The following is a 24,817-nucleotide window of genomic DNA, read 5'->3' as shown; positions in this document are numbered from 1 at the left end:
ATATCTCTAATTTTTGAAAAAAAATTGAAAATGTTACCAGAGTGTACTGAAAGGCTCACAAATCAAATAGCAAATAAAATAAACCCCAGTTTTAAAAAAAAACCTCATGATTTTTAAGACAATTGTATGATTTTTTTTAAAGGATCTGACATGGTTTTTGAATGTCTGGACTTGGCAATACTGTACACTTCTGTTATGGGGTGTGCTGTCTGTCATTGTCTAGCAAGCTGCTACCATCCACCCCAGAGTTTTCTTTATTTCAGGAGTGAAGCTGTATCCCACATTAGGGATCTTTCCCCACTGTTGGGGACACTAGGCACTACACTAGGTAACTCGGGAGGGTGGAAGACCACGAGTGTCGAGGAAGCCCTCCTGCTCTAGGCCCGGATAAACCAAGGCCCCTTTGCTTCTTGAACCCTCTGTGATCCTGCATAACACTGAGGAAGCTAGCACACAAACAGACAGGTTTGCACACGGCTCGCCAGCCAAGGCCAGCTTCGGCCTGGGAAACAGATAGATAAGGCAGAAATGTTTAGCAAAAACTGGTAACAAATAGGACCAAGTAAGGCAAGGCTCGGGCAATGCTACTGAGGAAAAACACAACTGGCTGCTTTAGCTGATTGGCTACAGTATTGTATGGGGCAACAGGTAATTGGTTGCATAAGCTTGTGTAGTGAAGTAGGAAAAGGTATAAAATGTATACTGGAATCTGCTGCACTGGGGCAGGATTTGAGACAGCTCAGTCTCCCTGCGCCCTATTTGGAGCTCCAAATAAATCTCTCTGCTTCTCCACACCGTTGTGGTCATTGGCGCGATGCATACCGGGCAACAAACCCAGCTGTTGCTTGCCTCGGGCACTCTGTGCCGGCAACAGTTCTTGGCGTCCCTGGGTGGGCCTCAAGGCTGCTATTTAGCCTTGCCCAGACCCCTCCCGGCGGTCGAGGATTGCGGCGACAACCGACACCCAGCACACACCGGTGAGTTCATTGGGAGGCCTCAGAGCAGACGCGATTTGCTCGACCCCGGAGGGCACAACAGTGCAACGCGCCCCTATAGTGGAGAAGCAACTGCAGGCGTCGGTGAGGAACCGGTCCTATGGAAAAAGTAGGAACAGTCCAGTGGGCTGGACTTTCTCTGTTAAGATCTGGGGACACCCAGAGTCGTTCGGGACAGGGACAGGGACAGAGTACTACAGGCAGGGCACAGTGTACGCCCCTAGAATGCATTCTAGCAAACAGGAAAGCGTTTGGATCAGATCCAATGACTAAAAGCAAATTGAAAAGGTTTTGTACAGTAGACTGGCCTCAATATCGGCTAGAGGACCAGGAACGGTGGCCACCGGGAGGATCAATCAATTATAATACGATCCTCCAATTAGTTTTGTTTTGTGAGCGAACGGGTAAATGGAATGAACATCTGTATGCACAAGCGTTTATGGCTTTAAGAGATAGAACAGACATTCTACAGAGCTGTAATTTGACTCCGACAGGACCGGTAGTAGCTAATGATAGCCCCCAGACCCCGCCCCCCACTGTTGTAATGGCAGATTCGGTGTCCCCTTCGGCCCCCACACCCCCACCTTATAAGGGTAGGATGCCTCGGGTTACAGAGATTGCCCCCTTGGTGGGACTCTATCCTTTGCTTACCAAGACTGTTGTGGCTCACCCAGGGGCAGACAGACATCAGGCTACCACCATGCAAGTTTACACCCATGTGCCATTCAATCCAATAGACCTAGCAGCTTTTAAAACACCAGCTGGGGAATTCTCCACGAACCCAAGCCGGTTTATTTCAGTCTTTGAGGGGTACCTCAGTAGTCACAAGCCGGATTGGGATGACTGTAATATCCTCCTGAGAACCTTGTTGTCTGAGGTGGAGCGGAATCAGGTTACAGCTAAGGCAAGGGGAGCGTCAGCTTTCAAGCGAAAGAAAGGAAGCTATCTGTCAAGTCCCTATCCCAAGCACTCGTAAACGGCTCAGAGCTTTTCTGGGTATGGCAGGCTTTTGCAAGATCTGGATCCCAGAGTTTGGACTATGGGCTAAACCGTTATATGACTGTGTCAAGGGAACGGATCACGACCCCTTTCACTGGTCCCCAGAAGCCGACAGGGCATTTAAAATCCTAAAAAGGAAGCTGATGGAAGCTCCAGCCCTGGGTCTGCCGGATCTCTAACGAAAAGGGGTGGCCCTGGGAGTGCTAGCCCAATTGTTAGGGACCTGGAAACATCCCGTGGCTTATTTTTCTAAGCAACTGGATCAGGTTGCAAAGGGTTGGCCGGCATGTTTACGGGCGGTCGCAGCTACTGCCCTAGTGCTTGAGGAAGCTAACGTTGGGAGGGGTTATGCAAATCTAAACTCCCCATATGGTCCGAGCCCTGCTAGACACCAAGGGTGGGCTCTGGCTCACCCAGGCTCAGATTGCTCGGTATCAGGCTAAGCTGTTATAGAACCCCTAGGTCACCCTGCAGTCTTGCCCCTCCCTTAACTCAGCCACCCTCTTGCCAGAAACAGAGGAACAGGAACACAACTGTTTAGAGATCATAGATGCCCAATACTCCAGCTGCCAGGACTTAAAGGATCAGCCGCTCCCAAATGCAGATTATGAATAGTACACTGATGGTAGCAGCATTGTCATGGAGGGGCAAAGGAGGGCGGGTTATGCTGTCGTGCTGAGGATGCCCACATGCATACCCTCATCCCATCAGTGGGGGAGCTTTTAACCCCTCAGTACTCTGAGGAAGAGAGGAAACTAGCTGACAAACTCGGTCTTCAGGAAAAAGAGGGATGGCTTCATTCTCCGGAAGGGAAGATCCTCCTACCAAAGGGCCTGATCCGGCCAGTACTGCAGCAGCTACACCAAAGTGTGCCAAGAAGCCTCCCTGCGATGGCCCAATGCTCTACCCCTTGTCCTACTCCATGTCTGCGCTCTCCCAAAGGGTAGATTAGGGCTCAGACCCTTTGAAATTATGTTTGGAAGGGCATGGCCTATGAATGGGACACCGGTTCTGGCAGGGGAGTGGGAAATGGGGTGTGTTTTTTTTGTCTCAGTACATGTGCTCTCTGTCTGCTGTTCTCTCTTCTCTCCGCAGGTATGCCAAAGACTTCCAGCCTCTTCCATTGGATACCCCTGTCCTTGCAGCCCTGTCCTTGCAGCCAGGTGACTCCGTGCTTGTTCATACCTGGAAGGACGAGCCTCTCCAAGAGAAGTGGAAGGGACCCCACACCGTCCTGCTGGTTTTCCACACGGCGGCAAAGGTCAAGGGACACAAAAACTGGATCCATTACTCTCGCCTGAAGGTGGTGTCTACTCCATCCCTGGCATCAGTGGTCCCTGTATGCCACCCCCGAACCCATTAGTGAGGAAGATGGATTCAGTTTGATCCTTCACCCAGCATACGGGGTGGGTAGACTGGCCAAGCTCTATTGCCAGCTCTCTGTATTCCTCACCAAGTTCGCCAGTGATACCTTGGCCATAGAGAGGAGCCTCAACACGGAACTTTATCAACTCCGGTTGTTGTCCCTGCAAAACCGCCAAGCCCTAGATTACCTTTTGGCTGCACAGGGCAGGGTGTGTGCCCTGATTGGGGATGAATGCTGTACGTATGTCCCACAAAATTCATAGGATATTAACAAGCACATCCTGTCAGCCGAACAGGCCCTTAACCAGTGGAAAGCCCAGGAAAGAAAGCCCACTATCTTTGCCTCACTCTGGGGATGTCTGCCCGACCTGGGGGGAGCCATTGTTCGTCTCCTGGTCACAGGTGCCGTGTTGTGTATTATCATTCTCCTCTTGCTTGCCTGTTGTAAAGCACTCATATACAAGATATGTGCCTCCCGCTCCACAGAAACCCCATTATATCCTCTTGTTGAGGATTCTAACTCCTCAACGCTGAATCACTTATTGTCCAGGAAATATGAGAAGACTCAGTTGCAAGCTTGTTGAGTATTCTCAAAGGAGGGAGTTGTTGGGGACACTGGGCACTACTAGGTAACTCAGGAGGGTGGAAGACCACGAGTGTCGATGAAGCCCTCCTGCTCTAGGCCCGGATAAACCAAGGCCCCTTTGCTTCTTGAACCCTCTGTGATCCTGCATAACACTGAGGAAGCTAGCACACAAACAGACAGGTTTGCACACGGCTCGCCAGCCAAGGCCAGCTTCGGCCTGGGAAACAGATAGATAAGGCAGAAATGTTTAGCAAAAACTGGTAACAAACAGGACCAAATAAGGCAAGGCTCAGGCAATGCTACTGAGGAAAAACACAACTGGCTGCTTTAGCTGATTGGCTACGGTATTGTATGGGGCAACAGGTAATTGGTTGTATAAGCTTGTGTAGTGAAGTAGGAAAAGGTATAAAACGTATACTGGAATCTGCTGCACCAGGGCAGGATTTGAGACAGCTCAGTCTCCCTGCGCCCTATTTGGAGCTCCAAATAAATCTCTCTGCTTCTCCACCCCGTTGTGGTCATTGGCGCGACACACACCAGGCAACGAACCCAGCTGTTGCTTGCCTCGGGCACTCTGTGCCGGCAACACCACTTCTCTGCAAACCAAATCTCACCTCCTGCAAGCTTACTAACTACAGCTTGCCCTCCTCTCCACTTGCTGCCTCGGCTAAGTTGCGCCAGCCTATTATGCCATCTGCACAGATTTCCAAATGAAACTTACATTTTGCAGTGTGCCAAGAGCCAAAACATAATTTGGCTGGATAGGATGAGGTGGGCATTTTACAAATGCAGTAGTTTAGACAAAGTAAAATAACAAGGACACTTTTGATTGACTGAGGAGATCAGAGCTGCTGTCATGAGTTAAAAATCTTCATAAAGGCACATGCCTCCTGTCAACATGTGAAAGCTAAAAATAGTGACATTTGGAGGGACAGGACAGTCAGAACTGATCTAACATGCACACACACACACACACACACACAAGGCATTTACATGAGCCTTGCATGTTCACATATGTGGCACTGGTGTGCCAACACGTGTGGCACTGGGGTGTCTCTATAGGTAACACTGGAAAGGACTTGTCACGCATGGCACTTGTGTACTCCATACATGACATTGTCATGGGCTTGCTATGTTTCCACACAAGGCACTGGCATGGGCTGAGCAAGACGTTTGCATTTTGTGTATCCGATTGGCCTTCCCCCGCTCCACTCCCTCTGATCCTGCCAGCAGTGTGCACCCCCCACCCCCATACTATGGCAGGGGCAGGCAATGTTCTCTGGAGACACACCACTGCCACATGTGCGGGTGCAACCGTGCCATGTTGTATGTGAACATGCCGGGCCCATGGAAGTGCCTTGTATGTGATGGGCCTGCTAGACCAGCACCGACAGTGTCTCCTCAGGTCCTGTGCCGCCCCGCCCCCCACGTCCTTATTTTAGCTTTCACACGTAGGCAGGAGGCATCTGCTTTGGGAGCGGCCTGTTGCACATCACAGCAGCGGCGCCTCCCAACCCAGCCGGGGGAAGTGGCAGTTGCAAGCAGAAGCAGCAGCAGCCGCAGCCCCGCCTCGCCCGTCAGCTGCCTGCAGGCCCGGCTGTCCCAGACGCAGCATCCGCCTGCCAGGCCGAGCCGGGCGGAGGCCGGAGGGGGCGCGGAGGCGGCTGCCGCGGCTGGAATGGGGAGCCGGCCTCTGAGGTAGGGGGATCGGCGCCGCCTGGGCCGCGCGCCGCCCGCTGGGGACTTCGCGAGAAGCCTCCTCGCCCGGAGGCGGGAAGCCGCCCGGCCCCTGGCATCGGGCGGCGGCGGCAGGGGTGGGGATTCCCCCCCCCGTGCCCGCCGAGCCGCCGGGAGAGGCCAGCCCGCCTGGTCCCCAGGAAGAGGCTTGTCCCACCGTGAGTCCCCTCCCCGCCCTTCTCGGGGCCCAGCCCAGCTGCTGCTCCAAGCTGCGGGGAACTCCCGCTCCCTGGCGCCCCTCCTCGGCGTGCCAGAGCGCGGGGAGGGGGTGTCTAGGACGGTTTTGCCCCCAGAGCCTTTCTCCTCACGCCCGCCGCTCTGCAGGAGAGCTCCGTCCCCAACGGGGCCTCCTGTCTCTGTCTGTTCCAGTCTCTTCTCCTGGACCCCCAGCCCCAGCAGTGTGTGTGATCCCCCGAGGAACCAGCCCACGCTGCCCATTAAGCTTGAGCTACACTTAAAATTTAGCTCAGTACAGCCAAGGCATTTAGGGGGGTGAAAAATCCACAGCCCAGTGCCACAGCAATGCCAATCAAAGCCTGGGTGGGGACTTGCCGACCAAACCCTCACTGTATATATACACAGCTAGGTCAATCAAAGGATGCTTTCCCTAGACCTAGCTCTGTTACTCAAGGAGGTGGAGTTCAGGGGTGCTGAGAGCTGTTGAACCACACTGTAATCCCATCTTCATCACATCTGATGAAGTGAGCTGTGGCTCACGAAAGCTCATGCTCAAATAAATTGGTTAGTCTCTAAGGTGCCACAAGTACTCCTTTTCTTTTTACTGTAATCCCTGTATATGATGGAAACCACTTCAAGTCAGAATCCTTAGTTCCAGCACCTATGGTGGTGTTTTCTGTTTTCTGGTGGTGTTTTCTGCAGCGACAGAAAAACCCATGTCTGTGCTACGGTGTTAGGCTTTGTCTACACTGGCAACTGAACCACGAAACGTTTGTCTTTCAGAGGTGTAAAAAAACCACACACCCTGAAAGACAAAAGTGCCGGTGTGAACAGCGCTTTGGTGGCAGGAGCACTCTCCTGCCAGCAAAGCAAACGCTGTGCATTGGGGTTGGAAGTTTTTTGTTGGCAGAAGAGCTCTCTCTCCTGCCAACAAACCCTTTTAGCGGCGCAGCTGAAATGACACAGCCATGTCGCTAAAAGCTGTGTAGTGTAGACATAGCCTTAGTCAGGGCACCATAGCTATGCAGCTGTAGTCACTGTAGTGTAGACATGGCTTAATTTGAATGCTGAAATAGGCAGAGAGAAATCTCCTCCTACAGACCATATCAGTACATGCATCTTGGAGCCTCTCATCACTACTATATATTTTTCAAACTACAGAGCATTAGTTTCATTCTAGCTAGAATAAGTCTCTGGAGACTCTCAGACAATACTTAATAAGAATTTTTGTCAGGGCTCCTAGGCAGTTTTTGTAATAGTACCTGGTAGGTTTCCCCTCTTAACATTAACAACTAGGATAATAGAATTTAGATCCACACTTCTGCTAATTATTGAATACTTAATTTTATAACTTCCCATTGTGACTGCATCAGCCCTGATAATGTTTTTGAACTCATGGTTTGTCAGTAAAAATAATATTCGCAAAAAGATACTATGCATCCGATGAAGTGAGCTATAGCTCACGAAAGCTTATGCTCAAATAAATTGGTTAGTCTCTAAGGTGCCACAAGTATTCCTTTTCTTTTTGCGAATACAGACTAACACGGCTGTTACTCTAAAAAATAATATCGTACTTTGCTTTTAAATTTCAAAGGAAACGTGATTTTGGAAGACACTGACTATATTTTAAATTTAATCTACTGGTAAAACACATTTGAAACCTCATGTGGAACAGCGCTAATTGTGTAATTTTAAAAAAAGTGAACATGCAAGGAGATATAGTCAATTTGAAATCTAGTCAGTTCAAAGATTAAAAGTAGTTTCATGTACTATCCCTCTGCCAAGATTTACATCTTCCACTTCAATTTTTTTCCCCCTTCTTGCTGTGTGAAAGGCTTATACAAACAAGAGGAAACTGAGTACTGTGTGGTGAAATTGATTATAGACAAAGTGATGTAAAATTTCAAGGTAAACTTTCAGAAAACTAAAGGTAAAATGTTTTCTAATCTTTCAATTATAGTGTTCCTTTCAGGAATAATAGGATAAACTTTCAGATATGCAATTTTAAGTTGATGCTGTCCCTTTAAGTTTCAGGAGCTTATAATGTATGTTCAAACTGTTTGAAAGCAGCTTCCCTCTGCTCTATACATTAATTTGTAATGTTGAATGGTGTTTGATTTTAGCTGTAGATATGAGGCCATATACAGGTGCATATATCCTCATTAATGTAACCTTCAGAAATTATTAGCTGTTCAGGCAGAAATGAATGTGGTATAATGCTTAAATAGATAGAACTGAGTTCCTACTGGTATTTGGGTACATTATTACTGTTAAGTACAGGATTTATGATATAAATTAAGAAGGTCAGAGACATTTTATATTCGTGATACTTGAACAATGAAAAATAATCTTTCTGGACTTGGGGATGTCTTAGGAGAGTTGTCAGGAATTTAGATTACTACATTACATTTTATATGTTTTACATGTAACATTAAAATCTATAATAAACTAAATATTTCTGTTTCAAACAAGAAAAATTTTCACATAACTATGCCCAAGCCTGTTTGTAATTTTATCTTAACTTTTAAGTAGGGTGGATGGCTAAAAAAGCATTAATTCTCCAGAAGAGGATTCAAGATCAACACTGAAGGCACCAAAATGTCAAAAGAAATGCAAGAACTACAGAAACAGTGGCACTTCATGATGCAAACCATCCACACCAACTCCAATGTGGGTTTCGGATTATTTTATAATTTTACAGAGCATGTTCATAGAATACTTCTCCTTTCATCATTGTTGGAACATCATGCCCAATTTTATTTTATGGTTGTATGATAATGACATTTAATTATAAAACTAATATTGAATTCCAGAGAGAAAATGAGTTCCTTCTTTTAATAAGAGGACTCAAAAGGAACAAGACACTTACAAAAAATTAGAGGCATTTCTGTGGTACTCATTACTGTAGCATCTGAATGCCTCACAAATAGTAAAATTCACAACAGCTCAGTAAAGTAGGTGGCAAGTATTATCCACATTTTACAGACAAGGAAACTGGAGCATAGATTAAGTGATCTGGAACCCAGATTTTCTTTTTCTTAGTACTATGTCATTACCTCTCTGGTGCCTTCACACCAAAACACAGGATAAAGAAATTGATGTTCTACCTAAAGAAATTGATCTTCTCCCAGCTGCTGTGTGTGTGGTAGGAAACACATGGACCATTTTTGTGTAAGCATTAATTTTAGATTTAATTTTTGCGTAGACTCCTCACAGGTATTGCATATGCATTGCCCCATGACTTAACAGAGAGAGGGACTAATTCTGGGCCTTTGGAAATCAGTGGCAAAACTTTTATTGGCTTCCAGGAAAGCAGGATTGGGCCCTGGTCAATTTTGGGCAGCAGCTCTATTTTACTGTGATCCACCAACATAGTATTTTTTTCCCGTTGATTTTTCAGTGTTGGAGGAGTAAAACAGAAATCTGCTAAAAAAAATCAGTATATCTTTATAAGGTTTAATTATTTGAAGGGGGTAATTATGCGAGCTTCAAATGACAGTAACCTTTCTGGGCACAGTCAGGGCTTTAAAAACACTTAGTGCATATCTTTTCCAGATACAGCAGGGCTGTTGTCTTCCTTTCGTGCCGTCTGGCTACAGGGAGTTCTCTCCTCCCACATCTTCAGCCATGAAAGAGGTAGCTTTACTGGTATAACTGTTTTCACTAGGGATTTTTTTTTTTAATCAGTATAGTTATACTAGTAAAAAAACCTAGAGTGGACACAGTTACACCAATATAAAAGTGACTTATGTGATATAGTTATTCCATCTCCTATATGGGAAAAGCCATACTAGTATAAAGCACCTTTATACCGATATAACTGCATCCACACTAAGAGGATTATATCTTTTTAACTATACTGATATAATTAAAGCAGTACAACTTTCCAATGTAGATGAGCTTGTAGTGTCCTCACATATAGAGGAGGGGAAGATTGCCAGTTTATAGGTGAGGAAGGATTTGAAGATTTTCAGATTTTTAAACAAACATAGCTCATTGGATCAAAATTGTAGCTGGTAAAACTCCACTGAAATCGGTTGTGTTATACCATGGACCTGCATGTTTCATTTACCATTTTGGCTTTTGATACTTATTTTAGTATGCATGTGTTTGAAGTTTATCAGTATCACAATTAACAGGATATTCCTTGTAAATTATTTTAAGCTATCGCTGAGGAATCTTCACCTCCTACTGATCTTTCTTAGTTGTTTTCACTTCACTGTCAAGTTTTTAGATACTAAAATACATGATCTGCCTTGCTAAATCCATTGTGATCTCTACCTTTGTTTCAACATGTGTTGAAGAAACTTTCCTTTGATGTGTTCACTGTAGAATTTTTGAAGCATTCAGACACTATGTTGATGAGTGCCCTAGAAGTACCTAAACAGACAGATGCTCATACTTTTGAAACAGGATGGCCACTGCCTCTGAAATTAATTCATCGACTTACATATTTATGAAATGTTTGTACCCATAATGTCACTAAAATGGTTTTGACCCCTTTCTCGGGTAATACAGACTTTAAAAAAATTAAAATTTGATCTAATTCTGCCTTTTTTCTTTCAATCATTTACAGGTTGTTTCTTTTATGAACTCTCGAGTTGGCCAGTACTTAGATGATCATCCTTTTGTTGCCCTGTCACTGTTGGTGTTTATTGCAGTATCTGCTATTCCTGTTGCAGTCTTTCTGATATTTGTGATTTCAACAACCATAGTCGCCTGTATGGGGGTTGTCGTCCTTGAAGGTATTTTCTTTATCTATTTATTTCCTTACTACAAAGATCAGTAACTTTTAGGACAAAGTTATTTACTTCAAGGATTTTCATTTGTCTTATCTCTCATCTGCAGAAGTTCTTGGTGCGAGCAAATCGTAATGATCTTTTTGTGCATGTCTCTACTTTCAGAAACAGCAACAGTCTTTTAATACCAGAATAGTATTCTAATTAAAAAGGGAGAAAGGATTTTCCTGTCTTGGGCGCAGATAATCCCAACACTGTACACTGTTTAATCCATTTATCCTTGCCATGGATAACTTTAATCTCTGGCCTTCAAAGAGATTTAGCAAGAGCACATTTAGAAGAGCAAATAGTTTTGTTTTTCCTTCTGGACTGTAACAAATGTCATGTATTAAAACTACTTTTCTCAAGGATACTTCCAGTTCTACTGTCCACCACCAAATAAACTTTGGGCCTGATTATTCCTCTCCAAGGATTCCCCATGGAAAGCTCTCTGTGAGCCAGGGGATCCACTTGGAAGAGAAGGGACAGACCAGGGTCTGACTTGGGGCAGGATGTATATTGTTTGCTAATCAGCCCTATGGAGCTCAGAGCAGAAAGATGATGTATTATCTTTCCATGGTGGGGGAACCCCCTGTAAAAAGACAGCAATTAAGGGAGATCATGACAGTGCTGCCCCAGTGGAGTTATTTTCCACAGCCAAATTGTGGCCAGAGCTGCTGGGGTGGCACAGAGCTTCTGTGCAGAAGATCCTAACCCCCTCCTTCCCCCCAATCCTTTGGGATCTGCATGGAGCCTAGAAGATGAATGAAATTTGGGGGCTGGCCCCACAGGCTACTCCACAGGGAAGTAAGCACCACCCCATGAGAATTATCAGGGGAAAACTCTGCAAGGAGAACCTCATAGAGATTTCCTCCCCTGTAGCCCTCAGGATTTCCTGTGGATGGGGACTATCGGGCCTTCAACTACTACACTGTGAACAAATCAGCTAGTTGTTGTGCTACATCATTTTCACTGATAGTTTGAATTTGGGGTGGCAGTAGATCTCCTGGATCTAGTGTGTATACTTGTATATGTATTTGTGTAAATAAACTAATTCTCTCTTACTAGGTGTTGTAATATCAGTAGGTGGCATAGCCCTTCTTTGTGTGCTGTGTGGCCTGGGCGTCCTTTCATTGGCAGTTTCTGGAGTACTGAGTATTTGCTACATAGCTCTTTCAACGCTAATCAACTACTGGCATACTCCAAAGTAAGTATTAACATATTGAGCTGTTCTGTAATGTCAAGCTGTGGCTCATCATTGGTTACCTTGTGATTAACTTAGGATAATAAACTCATCGTTCTTGGTCAGTATAGCATGTTACTCTGACCATTAATATGCAGCAGATATCTGTCTAGCCAATAATATACATTTATATTTTAGTAGAATTAATATAGGGACCTCTGGCTCTATTTTCTACTTACGGAAGAGGAGGAAGAAATAGTTATCAAAATTGCTTTGTATAATTGCATGTATTAATGTAACCTCATATCAAACAGATAAAATTATTCAGCTTTTAAAACACAGCAACAAATAAACAGGGTTATGTAGCTGCTTTAAATATTAAAGGCTTGAACGTACCAAATAGAAAGGATTAAGCCCCTGTAAAGAAACACCTGGTCTGGGAAAGCTTTTAAAAATCCTGTCTGTTCAGTTCATGCTTTTCATCTTTTCCCTATTACTAAACGAGGCTCTTATAGAACTTTAGCCATGGTTTGGGTTTCAGTCATTTGATTCCTGTGGTATTCTTGATCATTATGTAACAGTTAGTAATTCTTTAGTTTACTAAATTGAAAGAACTTTAACAATTTAATTTCCTCTTACCTATGCACAGTGTGTGTTCACTTCTCGACTTGGAAGAAGAAAATAGAATACTTTTACTTTTATAGCCATTTTCTAGTCAATTTTGCTTTCTGGTTCTTCTGCATTACCACAATTATGCAGTGCTTTTGAGGCAACCGTTGCAAATAAATATCTATTTTAAAAGCAAAACAAGAAAGCCTTTTAAAAAATTGTGGAAATATTTCTGTTAGTGTTAGGTTTTGTAAAAGCCTGTTTTATGAAACCTGTAACTTAGCTTTGGTCAGATTTGACATGACAGTGTTCTTTTTAATTACACAATCACCTTTCTGTAAGGGCAGGTCAAAATTTCAAAACGCTGTATCAGCACAGCTGTATCACTGTAGCACTTTAATGAAGACGCTCTAAGACAACGGGAGAGAGCTTTTCCCATCATCTTAGTTAATCGGGAGAAACTCTCCCGCTGACATAGCGCTGTTTACACCAGCTCTTAGATTGATATAACTATGTCGCTCGGGTGTGGATTATTCACATCCCTGAGTGACGTAGTTATACCAAAGTAATTCTGTAGTGTAGACCAGGGCTAAGATGCAAAAAGTCTTGGCAAAAAGAAAAGGAGTACTTGTGGCACCTTAGAGACTAACAGATTTATTTGAGCATAAGCTTTCGTGAGCTACAGCTTACTTCATCGAATGCATGCAGTGGAAAATACAGTGGGGAGATTTTATATACACAGAGAACATGAAACAATGGGTGTTACCATACACACTGTAATGAGAGGGATCAGGTAAGGTGAGCTATTACCAGCAGGAGAGGAAAAAAACCCTTTTGTAGTGATAATCAAGGTGGGCCATTTCCAGCAGTTGACAAGAACATGTGAGGAACAGTAGGGGGGAAATAAACATGGGGAAGTAGTTTTACTTTGTGTAATGACACATGCACTCCCAGTCTTTATTCAAGCCTAAGTTAATGGTGTCCAGTTTGCAAATTAATTCCAATTCAGCAGTCTCTCGGAGTCTGTTTTTGAAGTTTTTTTGATGAAGAATTGCCACTTTTAGGTCTGTAATCGAGTGACCAGAGAGATTGAAGTGTTCTCGGACTGGTTTTTGAATGTTATAATTCTTGACATCTGATTTGTGTCCATTTATTCTTTTACGTAGAGACTGTCCAGATTGGCCAATGTACATGGCAGAGGGGCATTGCTGGCACATGGTGGCATATATCACATTGGTAGATGTGCAGGTGAATGAGCCTCTGAAAGTGTGGCTGGTGTGATTACGCCCTATGATGGTGTCCCCTGAATTGATATGTGGGCATAGTTGGCAACAGGCTTTGTTGCAAGGATAGGTTCCTGGGTTAGTGTTTTTGTTGTGTGGTGTGTGGTTGCTGGTGAGTATTTCCTTCAGGTTGGGGAGCTTTCTGTAAGCAAGGACTGGCCTGTCTCCCAAGATCTGTGAGAGTGATGGGTCGTCCTTCAGGATAGGTTGTAGATCCTTGATGATGTGTTGGAGAGGTTTTAGTTGAGGGCTGAAGGTGATGGCTAGTGCCGTTCTGTTATTTTCTTTGTTGGGCCTGTCCTGTAGTAGGTAACTTCTGGGTACTCTTCTGGCTCTGTCAATCTGTTTCTTCACTTCAGCAGGTGGGTATTGTAGTTGTAAGAACGCTTGATAGAGATCTTGTAGGTGTTTGTCTCTGTCTGAGGAGTTGGAGCAAATGCGATTGTATCGTAGAGCTTGGCTGTAGACAATGGATCGTGTGGTGTGGTCTGAATGAAAGCTGGAGGCATGTAGGTAAGTATAGCGGTCAGTAGGTTTCCGGTATAGGGTGGTGTTTATGTGACCATCGCTTATTAGCACCGTAGTGTCCAGGAAGTGGATCTCTTGTGTGGACTGGTCCAGGCTGAGGTTGGTGGTGGGATGGAAATTGTTGAAATCATGGTGGAATTCCTCAAGGGCTTCTTTTCCATGGGTCCAGATGATGAAGATGTCATCAATGTAGCACAAGTAGAGTAGGGGCATTAGGGGACGAGAGCTGAGGAAGTGTTGTTCTAAGTCAGCCATAAAAATGTTGGCATTCTGTGGGGCCATAGCAGTGCCGCTGATCTGAAGGTATACATTGTCCCCAAATGTGAAATAGTTATGGGTGAGGACAAAGTCACAAAGTTCAGCCACCAGGTTTGCCGTGACATTATCGGGGATACTGTTCCTGACGGCTTGTAGTCCATCTTTGTGTGGAATGTTAGTATAGAGGGCTTCTACATCCATAGTGGCTGGGATGGTGTTTTCTTGGGGCTCCTCTACAAATGCAACTAAGTCGGGATACCTGGTTACAATACTGTTCCATTTTGTAGTGCAGACAGGACCTTGACTGTGTTCCATAACTGAGCTAAAGCCTTGTCCGCTCTGCAAAACACAGTTAAGGTCCTGTCTATATTACAGATTGGAAGCATGTTTTAACTGGGTCAGGGACAACTGTATTATAAATGGTCCAGCAGACTAGAATGTATTTGTATTGTAAATGAGGGCCTAAGTCACAGTGTTACATGTGCATTCTGTCTTGTAAGAGGAGCTAAAGAGGATTAAGCCGGAGTGCCACCTATAGCCTGCTTCTGTTACTATTGGGGACAGGCTCTATCCATGTAGTACTACTTTCTAGGGTCCAAATCCCCCATCCAGCAGAAGGCAGACCTGTAGGGAATAAAACTGAGGGTTCCATCAGAGGATTTTCCTCAGATTTGGCATCTGCAGGGCAGTGTCCCTTCGATATCGGAGGACAAACAGAACCACCTGTGACTCCTAAGGGAATGCCAAAACATAGGATTATCAGGCAGAAGTCCTGTCTTTGCGCTGGCTCCAAAGCTTGTTGCCACTCCTGTTCTCCGGCAGCATGGCTTCAGTGGAATCGTTCTGCTAGGTCTTTTATATCACCTGATGCTCCAAAAAATTTCCCCTCCTTTGTCCACATGAGGGTTGTTCCACATTATACAGCCAAAGCTAAAAAAATTTCATCATATTCATTGCAGATCTTTGAGGGTAAGTGAACGACATGCATCAAGCCGATCCCCATACATGGATCCCTGGATCCTATGAGATAATTGCTGGGAGAGCACCCAGATAATTCAATAATAGTTGCTCTAGAAATGCTAGGTAATAGGTTTGTCAACCCCCATATTGCTCAACTTTCTTTGTGTTGGGTAAGATCTCAACAATCTCCTGTGGAAGCAAAATCCAGTAAATTTGACCATTCTTCTCATTATACAGCAGCCTGGTAAAGAAGCAAGAAGCTAATGGAAACAGTTTGCTACAAAGTAGTCCTCCTGTCTTGGACCCTTCTAACAAGAACACAAAGAGCGAATGAACAGGACTTTCCCAGCTTCCTGTCTTCCTTGATATGCACTTACTTGTACTGTTCTGAATTATAATTTTTTGTTTTCCTGTCAAATACTCAAGCTTTGTGCGTTGTTTATGGAAATTGAGACTCAATATGCCTCTTTGGTTGTTGCTGTAAAATGCATAGTAACAGTATCTTAACCTGTAGTCAATTCACTGTCATGCTAAGTGTACAGGGCATGGTGAGAAATCTTCCAAACACACTACAGTGTCCAGTCCTGTTGCTATAAAAGCAATAATTCGGAATAAAATTGGGGCAGTTTTGTGCAAGGAGGAAGTGTGTTTTGAGATTATAACTGTTGGTGTTAGAATTTAATCAAAGGGGAACAACCTGACTGCAGCAGTTGGATGTTTTTGCACTTGGGAAATGGGAAAGCACAGCAACACAAGGTAACACATGTGGGAAATGGGAAAGCACAGCAACACAAGGTAACACATGTTTGAATACTGGAAAAATATTTTTAAACCTTAACAGTGGTTATCAAAATATCTGTGTGGTAAAGAACTACGCCTGCACCATGTTAAATATATCTGTTGTTGGAAAAGCAAGGTAAAGGAAGTTTTACTATGTATAATATTTAATAGCCTAAACCAGTGGTTCCCAAACTATGGGTCGGACCCCCTAAGAGGATGGGGAGGAACGTTCTGGGGAGCACAACAGGGCCAGGGCCAGCCCCCATGGGGGGCAGAGAGGGAGTGCCACCAAGTTCTGCTCTTGGCCCCGACCACGTCCCCAGCTGCAGCACTGGCTTCACTCGTGACCGTGGTGCCCAGCCCCAGCTCCAGCTCCTGACCGCAGCTCCCAGGATGGGTGAGTGTGGTTTGCGGATCAGATGGGGGGAGGGAAAAGAGGGAGCAAAAAAGCTTGGGGACCACTGGTCTAAACTCTTACATGTTTTGATAAGTTATTCAGAAGGGATACCTTCCTCATTCTCCTTCCATCCGACAAGAGGTGCGGATTAGGGGCTTAGTGTTCGAGTGTTTTTGCAAGTCTGTTTTGCTTACCAATTTTCACTCTGACTATGTAAATTCTGTGAACTTTTTCTGGGGGAGGGCAAATACTAAACATCTTTACTTAAATAGTAACCTCGTGTATCTCAAAGATACTTAGTTTAATAAAGTGCTGTTTGTTTATCTGGGTTGTCTTTTTGCTGTTACCCTGTTTATCCTTGCTAAAGTAACAAAAACAAGTTTTCAAAACTTAAACCGTAATGAACATTACTTAGAATTAGATTTCAGTTTTTACGAGCTCTTGCTTCATTTTGTATTAACCCAAACACGTCACCTTGTGAGTTATTCCTCAATAAATTTGACAGCCACAAACTGTGGCCAGTTTGGCATTATTTGGGGATATTCAGCCCTCCTTGTCTTTAAATGGGCAGCAGCATTCTTGGTCCTCAGCTGGTATAATGTTGCAACGTTGCATGAACTGGTACACTGTTTGTCTCTAAACTGAAGGTATATTTCAAATTATCTCTCAAAACAAATATGCCCCTTAGTGTAGACCCAAATTTACTCCTGTCTCAAATTTTACATCAGCTAAGGATTTGTATGGAACAACATTGTAACTTTGCTGCAGAATGCTGCACTTTTATTCACGTTCAGGGCTGACCAAGAAGAATTCACATCACAGCTGCAGTCAGTACAGCCCATCAGCAAGTTTTTATTACGTACGCTTCTGCCATCTGTGCGAGTAGTCTTACCTGCCAGCTTCCAAAAGGAAAGTGCATTCTTTAGTGAAGCTTTCAGCAGCAGCTGCTATATCTACAAGTGTGCTGGCTTTCAATTGCTGCAATAAAACAATAAAGACAAACACTTCCCTTTGCACCTGGAGGAATTGCAGACCCAAGGTAAGACAAGAGCATTGTAATGAAAATATTGATAAGCAGTAATTGCTTTGCACTGGTATGTGAAGAAACTAATGTAATTGCAATTACAGTGACTCCAATTTTTAAGTGAAGTCTGTTTCTTCATACATTTTCCTTGCTGCCATTGATGCTAATAGCACAAACTTGTGCATAACAATTTTCCCCTTATCTCCAAAGCAAGAGAGGACATGGTTAAGTCCTATTTTCTGAAACGAGTATAAAAGTATGCCCCAAGAAAGGAAGCAAGTTAAAATTTGGAATGATTGGGAGTCAACACTTATACTTTTCCTTTCAACCAACCTTATTTCCCTGTGCAGGTACCAGAATGGACCAGAACTGCAATGAACCAGTTGAGAATGCAGTTTGCAAATTAAAGAGACTTCTAAGGGGCAGTGTGACCCAAAGGGTTGTGATGCTGAAAGCATCCTGCCCTATCTGGTAAATGAAGTGAATTTTTCACTGTGCTGTTAGACCTTAAAATGGTCACTGGTCGATGAACCACCAGGATAGAAATTATTGCTAAGTACTAGGAATCCTTGTGGTTAGCAAGAAATGGGACTTGAAATCACATCAATCTGATTATCATCCTACCTTTCCTTGCATTACTGCCTACTATCTACTCTCACTAGAACTATTATCCCTAGTATGTAATCTCATCTTCCAAAGTGACTAATATCCATGAGTCTACAGTTCATGAGTGCATTGGCTGCTAAGACTATGTTGTAATTTAAGTTGTGGGAGAAGCAAGACAGTAATTTAAATGAAAGCCTAGGTCCCACCTCATTTAGTTTTTCCAATATTGTATTTATTACATGTAAATGCTATAAAACTTCAACAGTTTCACACAAACCTTGAAAAGAAATCTCCTGATTAGTTCCCCTCCTCTCCAAGCAGTGCCTGCCTGTGTTGACCATAAGCAGTCCTTGCTTCCACATTCCACAGATGCTTCAATGGTCCACTGGAGTAAAATGGGAAAAATATTGGGGAAGGGGGAGAGAGAAAGAAGAGGTCCTTCATTGCGCTGCAACTCAGCAGGTTTATCAGAAAATATTATAGCTCCCAATATATTTACCCATCCAGCCCTTATATTTTCAGCCACTAATAGCTCATATTGTTTGAGTTAAAAGCAAATGGAAATTAGCCCAAACCCTAGCATATACAACTGAAATTTAAATGTTGGCTCTTCAGATTAACTCTTTTCAGGCAGATAGTATTATTGACTTGCTTATATGAGTCATGAAAGCCACAGCTGCCCTATATGTTGAATGCATGTGTTTGTGCATGTGTGTAATGTATTTCAATTTACTTAGCACAAGTCCCAGTGTCTTTTTATAGAACATAGGTTTATTTCTCAGTCCACCAATGGATCCCAGTCGCTGCCTTCTGCACTACATAAATGAGCTCTGCTTCTCTGTTCTCCCTCCCAGTGTGTTAATAGGCACTCAGCTGACAGCCTGCTGATAGGCACTTTCCTCTTACATTTTGGTGTCAGTTTCACCTGGCATTGGTGTAGAAGCAAGAGAGTCAGAGCTTTACAACAGCAGCTTTTTAACAGAGACAGCAGCCTCTGCTGGTTCTCAGAGTAGCAGGTTTGAGAATCATCACAGGATCTCCCAGGAACTGGCCACCTTTCTTCTACATTAAACGTCAGCACCGCAACATCTTCAAACTATTGATCAGATCCAATTACTGCTGAGGGATGGATTTTAAAACAAATCCTACAGAGAGCTTGAATGGCTGCACTGCTAACATCACCAAGGCTGTGCAAAACTTTTCCCTGCCTGGTAAGTAAATGAGTAGGTGAAAATATATATTTGTGCATGCTGTCAGGAGACCTTATATACAGGGATAATTGCTGATCACTTTTCTCAAAGCTAAAAGTGATGGGACTGGGGCTATTATGAGTCTACTATATAACTAAGGAGTATGTGTATTATACACACACACACACATTTATATATGCATGCATCTGGTGTGTGTGCATATACACAGACTCCTACATAAAGAGATACACACGTGCATATATTGTACACAAGGTGATACATGTGTGCATATACACAAACGTATGCTGTATCCAAAGAAACCTAGATGTGCATATTCATGTGTATACTGTATCTATATGTATGTTTGAGTGTGTGTTTACACATAAGTGCAGATATATGTATAACTAAGTTTGCTGTATATAGTATATATCACTGTACACATACATGAAGATACACATACACCTCTGTCTGTCTATATGTGTGAGTGTAAATAGATTTGTACATATGTGTATAGGCATGTGTATTATATTAACACACTCACCACCTTATGTATGTGTGGAAAATACATTATTGTTATATTGCTATAAGCATATTATCATTGTTTTATTAGAAACCAGGATGTCCAGTCTGTAAAGCCCCTAACTTCCCCTGCACCCTCTGCTCACGGTACACATGCCCTGATGTTTCTCTGCCTATGCTCTGTCTCTGCAGGTGAGCCCAGCACTGTAAGCTATGCTGACTTCATCATGCCTACCCTGTTTAGCATCATCTTCTTCCTAGGCATCATTGGTAACAGCCTGGTGATCTGCACAGTCTTTAAGAAATCCAGCCCCAGGAGCAGTGTCCCAGATATCTTCATCATCAGCCTCTCCATGGTGGATCTGCTCTTCCTCCTGGGCATGCCCTTCCTCATTCACCAGCTGCTGGGCAACGGAGCCTGGTACTTTGGGGAAACCATGTGCACCATTATCACTGCTCTGGATGCCAACAGCCAATTCACTAGCACCTATATCCTCACTGCCATGTCCATTGACCGCTACCTGGCCTGCGTGTACCCTTTCACCTCCACTCGCTTCAGGAAGCCACTTGTGGCCATCCTGGTGATCTGCATGCTCTGGGCCCTCTCTTTCCTCAGCATCACCCCCGTGTGGATGTATGCCCGGCTCATCCCTCTGGCTGGGGGGCTGCTGGGCTGTGGGATTCGGCTGCCAGACCCGCAGAATGACATCTACTGGTATACGCTCTATCAGTTCTTCCTCGTCTTCGCCATCCCCTTTACCCTCATCACTGTGGCCTACAGGAGGATCCTGCTCAGGATGGCCAGGTCCTCAGAGGCACTCACTGGCCAGAGGTGCACCAGCACCTGCACCAAGAAAGTGACACGTGTGGCCATTGCCATCTGCCTGGCCTTCTTCATCTGCTGGGCGCCTTACCATGTGCTACAGCTTGTGCAGCTAGCCATGCGCCACCCCACCCTGCCCTTCTACTATGCCTACAACGTGGCCATCAGCATGGGCTATGCCAGTAGCTGCCTCAACCCCTTCATCTACATCCTGCTAGGGCAGACCTTCCGCAGGAGGCTGGTGGTTTCCGTCAGGCCGGCTGCTGCAGGGGAAGAGGCTTCCCAGAACGGGGGCAACAGCGCACAGGGGGACCCAAATGAGTCAGGACAGCCACTGCTGCACCTGGTGTCTGTCTCTGGCAGGTAAAGAGATCGGCAGCAGGTGGGAGATTCCCACACAGCCCAGAAAAGCCCCTGGTGGTCTCATGTATTAACTATAGACATTCCTCCACAAATGCACACACAGTTGTTTGGCTGAGTACCAATGGCTGTCTTGTGGTGGGAGTGGTTCCTCTGCCCAGCTGATCTCTTGTGGCTGGAAACAGATTTCTGCAGCGTCAACATTTGGGCTGGGTTCTGTCTGACGCTGAGCCAGTTCATGTGTGTCCTCTAAATTCTTCCTGGCTAGACGTGAATTACTTTCCCCCCTGGCAAGTGAAAGACTTTTGCACTCTTCATATATTCTCACTGGAAGGGCCCAGGCACCAAACATTTTAGTGTTGGTGTTAAATTCCATACAAGCAATGAGTCATGGCTTGGCTGAGAGGCACTGCCATTGGATCACACCTGGCGTGCGTTTCAACTTGTTTTCTTGCTTTAAGTGTGTGAAGAATGATGACTTAAGACCAGCTCTGATCCTTCTCTCCCTGGGGTCAGATCAGGAATCTAATACATTTTAAAGCAATTCAACAATAGCATTTTCACTTCTCTATTTACATCGTTCCATCTGCATGTGATCATTAACCATAGCCAATATTGTACTCATTTCCTAGTGATCAAAGCCAGCTTTCTGCCAGCAACATCAGCTGTTCCAGAGCCAGAAGAATAATTTCAAATGCATTTAAAATTAAATCATGAATTGAAAATAGCCAAAGAATAACTGTTCTGAACTGTATTATTATAGTACACCCACCAACATGACTTGAATGATTAGCTGCCACCAGGTCATCAAACCATTGCACAGCGGAAAATAACGACTGGACTCTATGCACTTCATTAGACAGAAGTGTTTGCTGACACTGGCAGCACATCATGTCCACATTCCTATCACCATAAAATTTCTCCAGCAGCGGAGAGCAATCCTTTGATGGACATAGGTTTCCAAAGCATTAGGCCAAGGACTTTTAAGCATTATTTTGAGTGACTGTTTTTGGGGTGCCCAATGTGAGACACCTTTTTAAGAGGTTTCTGAAAATTGGGTTCCTTTCAGATCAGGCCTCTTAGGCACCTCAAGTTGGGCACCCAAAATCAGTAGTTTTGTTTTAATATTGGCCATTTTTATTATTAAAGTGGTAATGAGTGTCTTTATCCATAGAAAGATGAGTGAATGGGAAAGACAGTAGTAACAGCAAAGTTTCCATAACACTCATTATTCCTGTCATTTATCATCAGAAGACAGCTTTTCATAGTTTAAAAGGTCTTTGCTTTTTTAAAAAAATATAGTGGTGGGTCCATAAACGCAGTACAAGGCAAAATAATTTATTTCACAGAAACAGACACTAAATCAGAATTTATCATCATGTTTTATGAAGAAGAACTGTAAAGTTCTGTCGTGTTCCATAGCTCTTTATTTTAAAACGAACAACTACCATTTCCTATTTGTCTATATTGTGTTCTATCCAGGTTCCTAAACAGTGCCCTGGACCATGGTATTCAAGTAACTATGTGCTAATTGAAAAAAAGTGCATTGCCTGTTATTTTATATGTTCTGTGTAACTCTGAGTTCCCCAACCTCTTACTCTAATCTGTCTGTCCTTAAGCCTCTGTGAGCTGTTCATTTAGCCACCTGTATGTTGAATGAATGCGCCATGTAACTGCTCAACGGAGGTACGCCACCAGGAACTCTCCAAGGCTGTGGCTGTTTCTGGAAGCCCCAAGAGGGAGCTCCACAGATGAGACACTAAAACCCTCAGGCAGTATTCTCTTCTTAGAGTGAGCCTCCAAGAGGCTGGAGAGGATATTTGTCTCCACCCTGCATGAACATGAGACCCATAGAGAGTCCCCAAAAGAAGTGAGCCACAGCACCTGGTATGCATGCACGCACGCACACACGCACGCATACAGTTCTGCGTGGAAAGGGGGGGATCTGGACGCATACCCTCTGGAGTATCTGCAGAATACCCTCTGAGTCCATTTTAAAACCCACTGAAGTCAGTGGAAAGATTCCCATTGGTTTCACTAGGCTTTGATCAGGGCTCTTGAGCAGATTTGAAGGGGTGATCTGGCCCCAGAAGTCTATTCTTTTCCTCTATACTTGGGTTTACATGCCTCCATTTGTCTGCACAGTTGAACGTTCAGCATTTACTCTCTCATTTACTTTCACCTTCTCTTCCTCCACATACATAGATCATGTCATTTAAGACTTTGTCACTCAACTTTGACAGCTGCTAGAACAGTGGTCAGACTGCTTTCTCCAGAAACAATGTGTGGGTATATTCCACAGAACCTAGCACATCATGATCCCACACATCACCTGGCAGAGGGCACTATTAGAAATAAAAAAAGGTTTACTCTTTCCTCTTAACTTTCCCTTCAAGGTCCTGAAGCTCAGCTGGTGTAGCTCCACTGAAGCCAATGAAGCTCTGCTGATTTATACCAGCTGGGGATTTGGCCCTAACTGATCTATTTACTTGTGCCTTTTAAACTGATTTTTCATGCTGAATACTTGATGTGAGTCAAAATAATGAGTTTTAACTTTAACTGTAGGTGCTAACCAGACATGGATTAGTGTCACTCTAACATTCTTATGATTCTGTCCTCTGACAATTCATTAGAGCCACTTTTTTGTTGTTGTTGTTAAATGTCACTATTTTCAGTCCTGCAGCATCACTAAGATTAACATAGTCTCTGGCCTGGGAAAGTTAGCATGCTGATGGCTGGTACAGATCAGGCCAGGTGTGCCTTGATTATTACTAGAAAGTATAATTCTTCAGATTGCTCTCCAATACAGTTCAATAAGTAAGGGTAGAACAGATGCCCTTTTGTTACAGAAAAGAACACTGCTATTGGAATGTTGCACTATTTGTGAGACTAGATGATCACAATGGTCCCCTCTGCCACGAAATCTCTGAAAACCAGCTCATGGCTATATCAGACACTTTTTTCAAAGGTGGGATTGTTTTAAAGAACTTGGAGTATTTACAGTATCCACTCTACCTCAGTGGCATTAGAGTGGTTCAATTAATTGACTAGGTGTACAGTTACATAGCCATTACTTGTAACAAGCGAAAGTAGGTGGCTATATTGGGGGCGGAGGGAAGAGGCACATTCTTGCAAGTAGACATCAGTGATTGTCCAGTTGCATGTTTATCCATTCTTTACTCTCCCCTCCACGACAGCTCTTTTGTGGTACAGCACACAGTTAAACAGCAAGATGATGGCTATATCCTTCATCACGTAATACAAGGAGCAGTATTATGAACATCAGCTTCTCTGCACTGCTTTCCCAAAGTCTGTTCGGTGAGAGAATTCCTTGGTGGAGGAAGTGTCCCACCATGCTCATGAAAGGCAGGATCAGAGCACAATAGGTGTATCCCAACACTGCAGAGTGTACTCACGTCCAGGCTTGCATGCATGTAAACCCGTGTAGGCATCCACAGTACAGACCCACACACAACCTATACCTGTGCAACCATATCCTTGCAGTTAAATGGGGGCTAGGATTTCTGGGGGCATATCTGGTTAGCTTCACTAACTGGAGCCATTCTAGGAATTGGTTTGCAATGTATTGTAGGAGAAATTGTCTGTCCTTCCCAGGTCTCTGTGCAGAAGTGTTCTTAGCTCTGCCCACTCTTCATTTCT

General features: G+C 44.1%; 2 protein-coding genes across 8 annotated transcripts; both read left to right on the top strand.

Annotated features, from left to right (window-relative positions):
• The first annotated feature begins 5,399 nt into the window (after positions 1–5,399).
• LDAF1 (lipid droplet assembly factor 1) lies at positions 5,400–16,958 on the top strand. Of its 7 annotated transcripts, none has more exons than XM_048867285.2 (7): positions 5,400–5,643; positions 7,694–7,767; positions 8,392–8,529; positions 9,415–9,495; positions 10,436–10,604; positions 11,706–11,844; positions 15,696–16,958. In XM_048867285.2, exons 3-7 carry the CDS (start codon positions 8,458–8,460, stop codon positions 15,790–15,792), a joined length of 558 nt encoding a protein of 185 aa, XP_048723242.1. In that variant the 5' UTR covers positions 5,400–5,643; positions 7,694–7,767; positions 8,392–8,457; the 3' UTR covers positions 15,793–16,958. The 7 variants fall into 7 exon arrangements, with proteins under 7 accessions (XP_048723242.1, XP_048723239.1, XP_048723243.1 ...); XM_048867282.2 differs by having other exon boundaries at positions 8,389–8,529; XM_048867286.2 differs by having other exon boundaries at positions 7,694–7,789.
• A 2,326-nt stretch (positions 16,959–19,284) lies between these two features.
• On the top strand, positions 19,285–21,164 carry LOC125643868 (melanin-concentrating hormone receptor 1-like). The gene is made up of 2 exons (XM_048867101.1): positions 19,285–19,476; positions 20,167–21,164. The coding sequence occupies exons 1-2, from the start codon at positions 19,392–19,394 to the stop codon at positions 21,162–21,164; spliced, it is 1,083 nt and encodes a 360-aa protein (XP_048723058.1). The 5' UTR covers positions 19,285–19,391.
• The last annotated feature ends 3,653 nt before the right edge of the window (positions 21,165–24,817 follow it).

The sequence above is a fragment of the Caretta caretta genome, chromosome 10, assembly GCF_965140235.1.
Source record: "Caretta caretta isolate rCarCar2 chromosome 10, rCarCar1.hap1, whole genome shotgun sequence".
NCBI classification, from domain to species: Eukaryota; Metazoa; Chordata; order Testudines; family Cheloniidae; genus Caretta; species Caretta caretta.
This window is presented reverse-complemented; position numbering and strand designations above follow the sequence as displayed.

Coding starts and splice junctions, on each gene's coding strand:
- LDAF1 (XM_048867281.2), top strand. CDS start 8,458: ATGTCAAAAGAAATGCAAGAACTACAGAAACAGTGGCACTTCATGATG. Junction 8,530..9,414: donor CCATCCACACCAACTCCAAT/GTGGGTTTCGGA, acceptor TATCTTTTCCAG/ATACAGCAGGGCTGTTGTCT. Junction 10,605..11,705: donor GGGGGTTGTCGTCCTTGAAG/GTATTTTCTTTA, acceptor CTCTCTTACTAG/GTGTTGTAATATCAGTAGGT.
- LOC125643868 (XM_048867101.1), top strand. CDS start 19,392: ATGGATTTTAAAACAAATCCTACAGAGAGCTTGAATGGCTGCACTGCT. Junction 19,477..20,166: donor GCAAAACTTTTCCCTGCCTG/GTAAGTAAATGA, acceptor CTGTCTCTGCAG/GTGAGCCCAGCACTGTAAGC.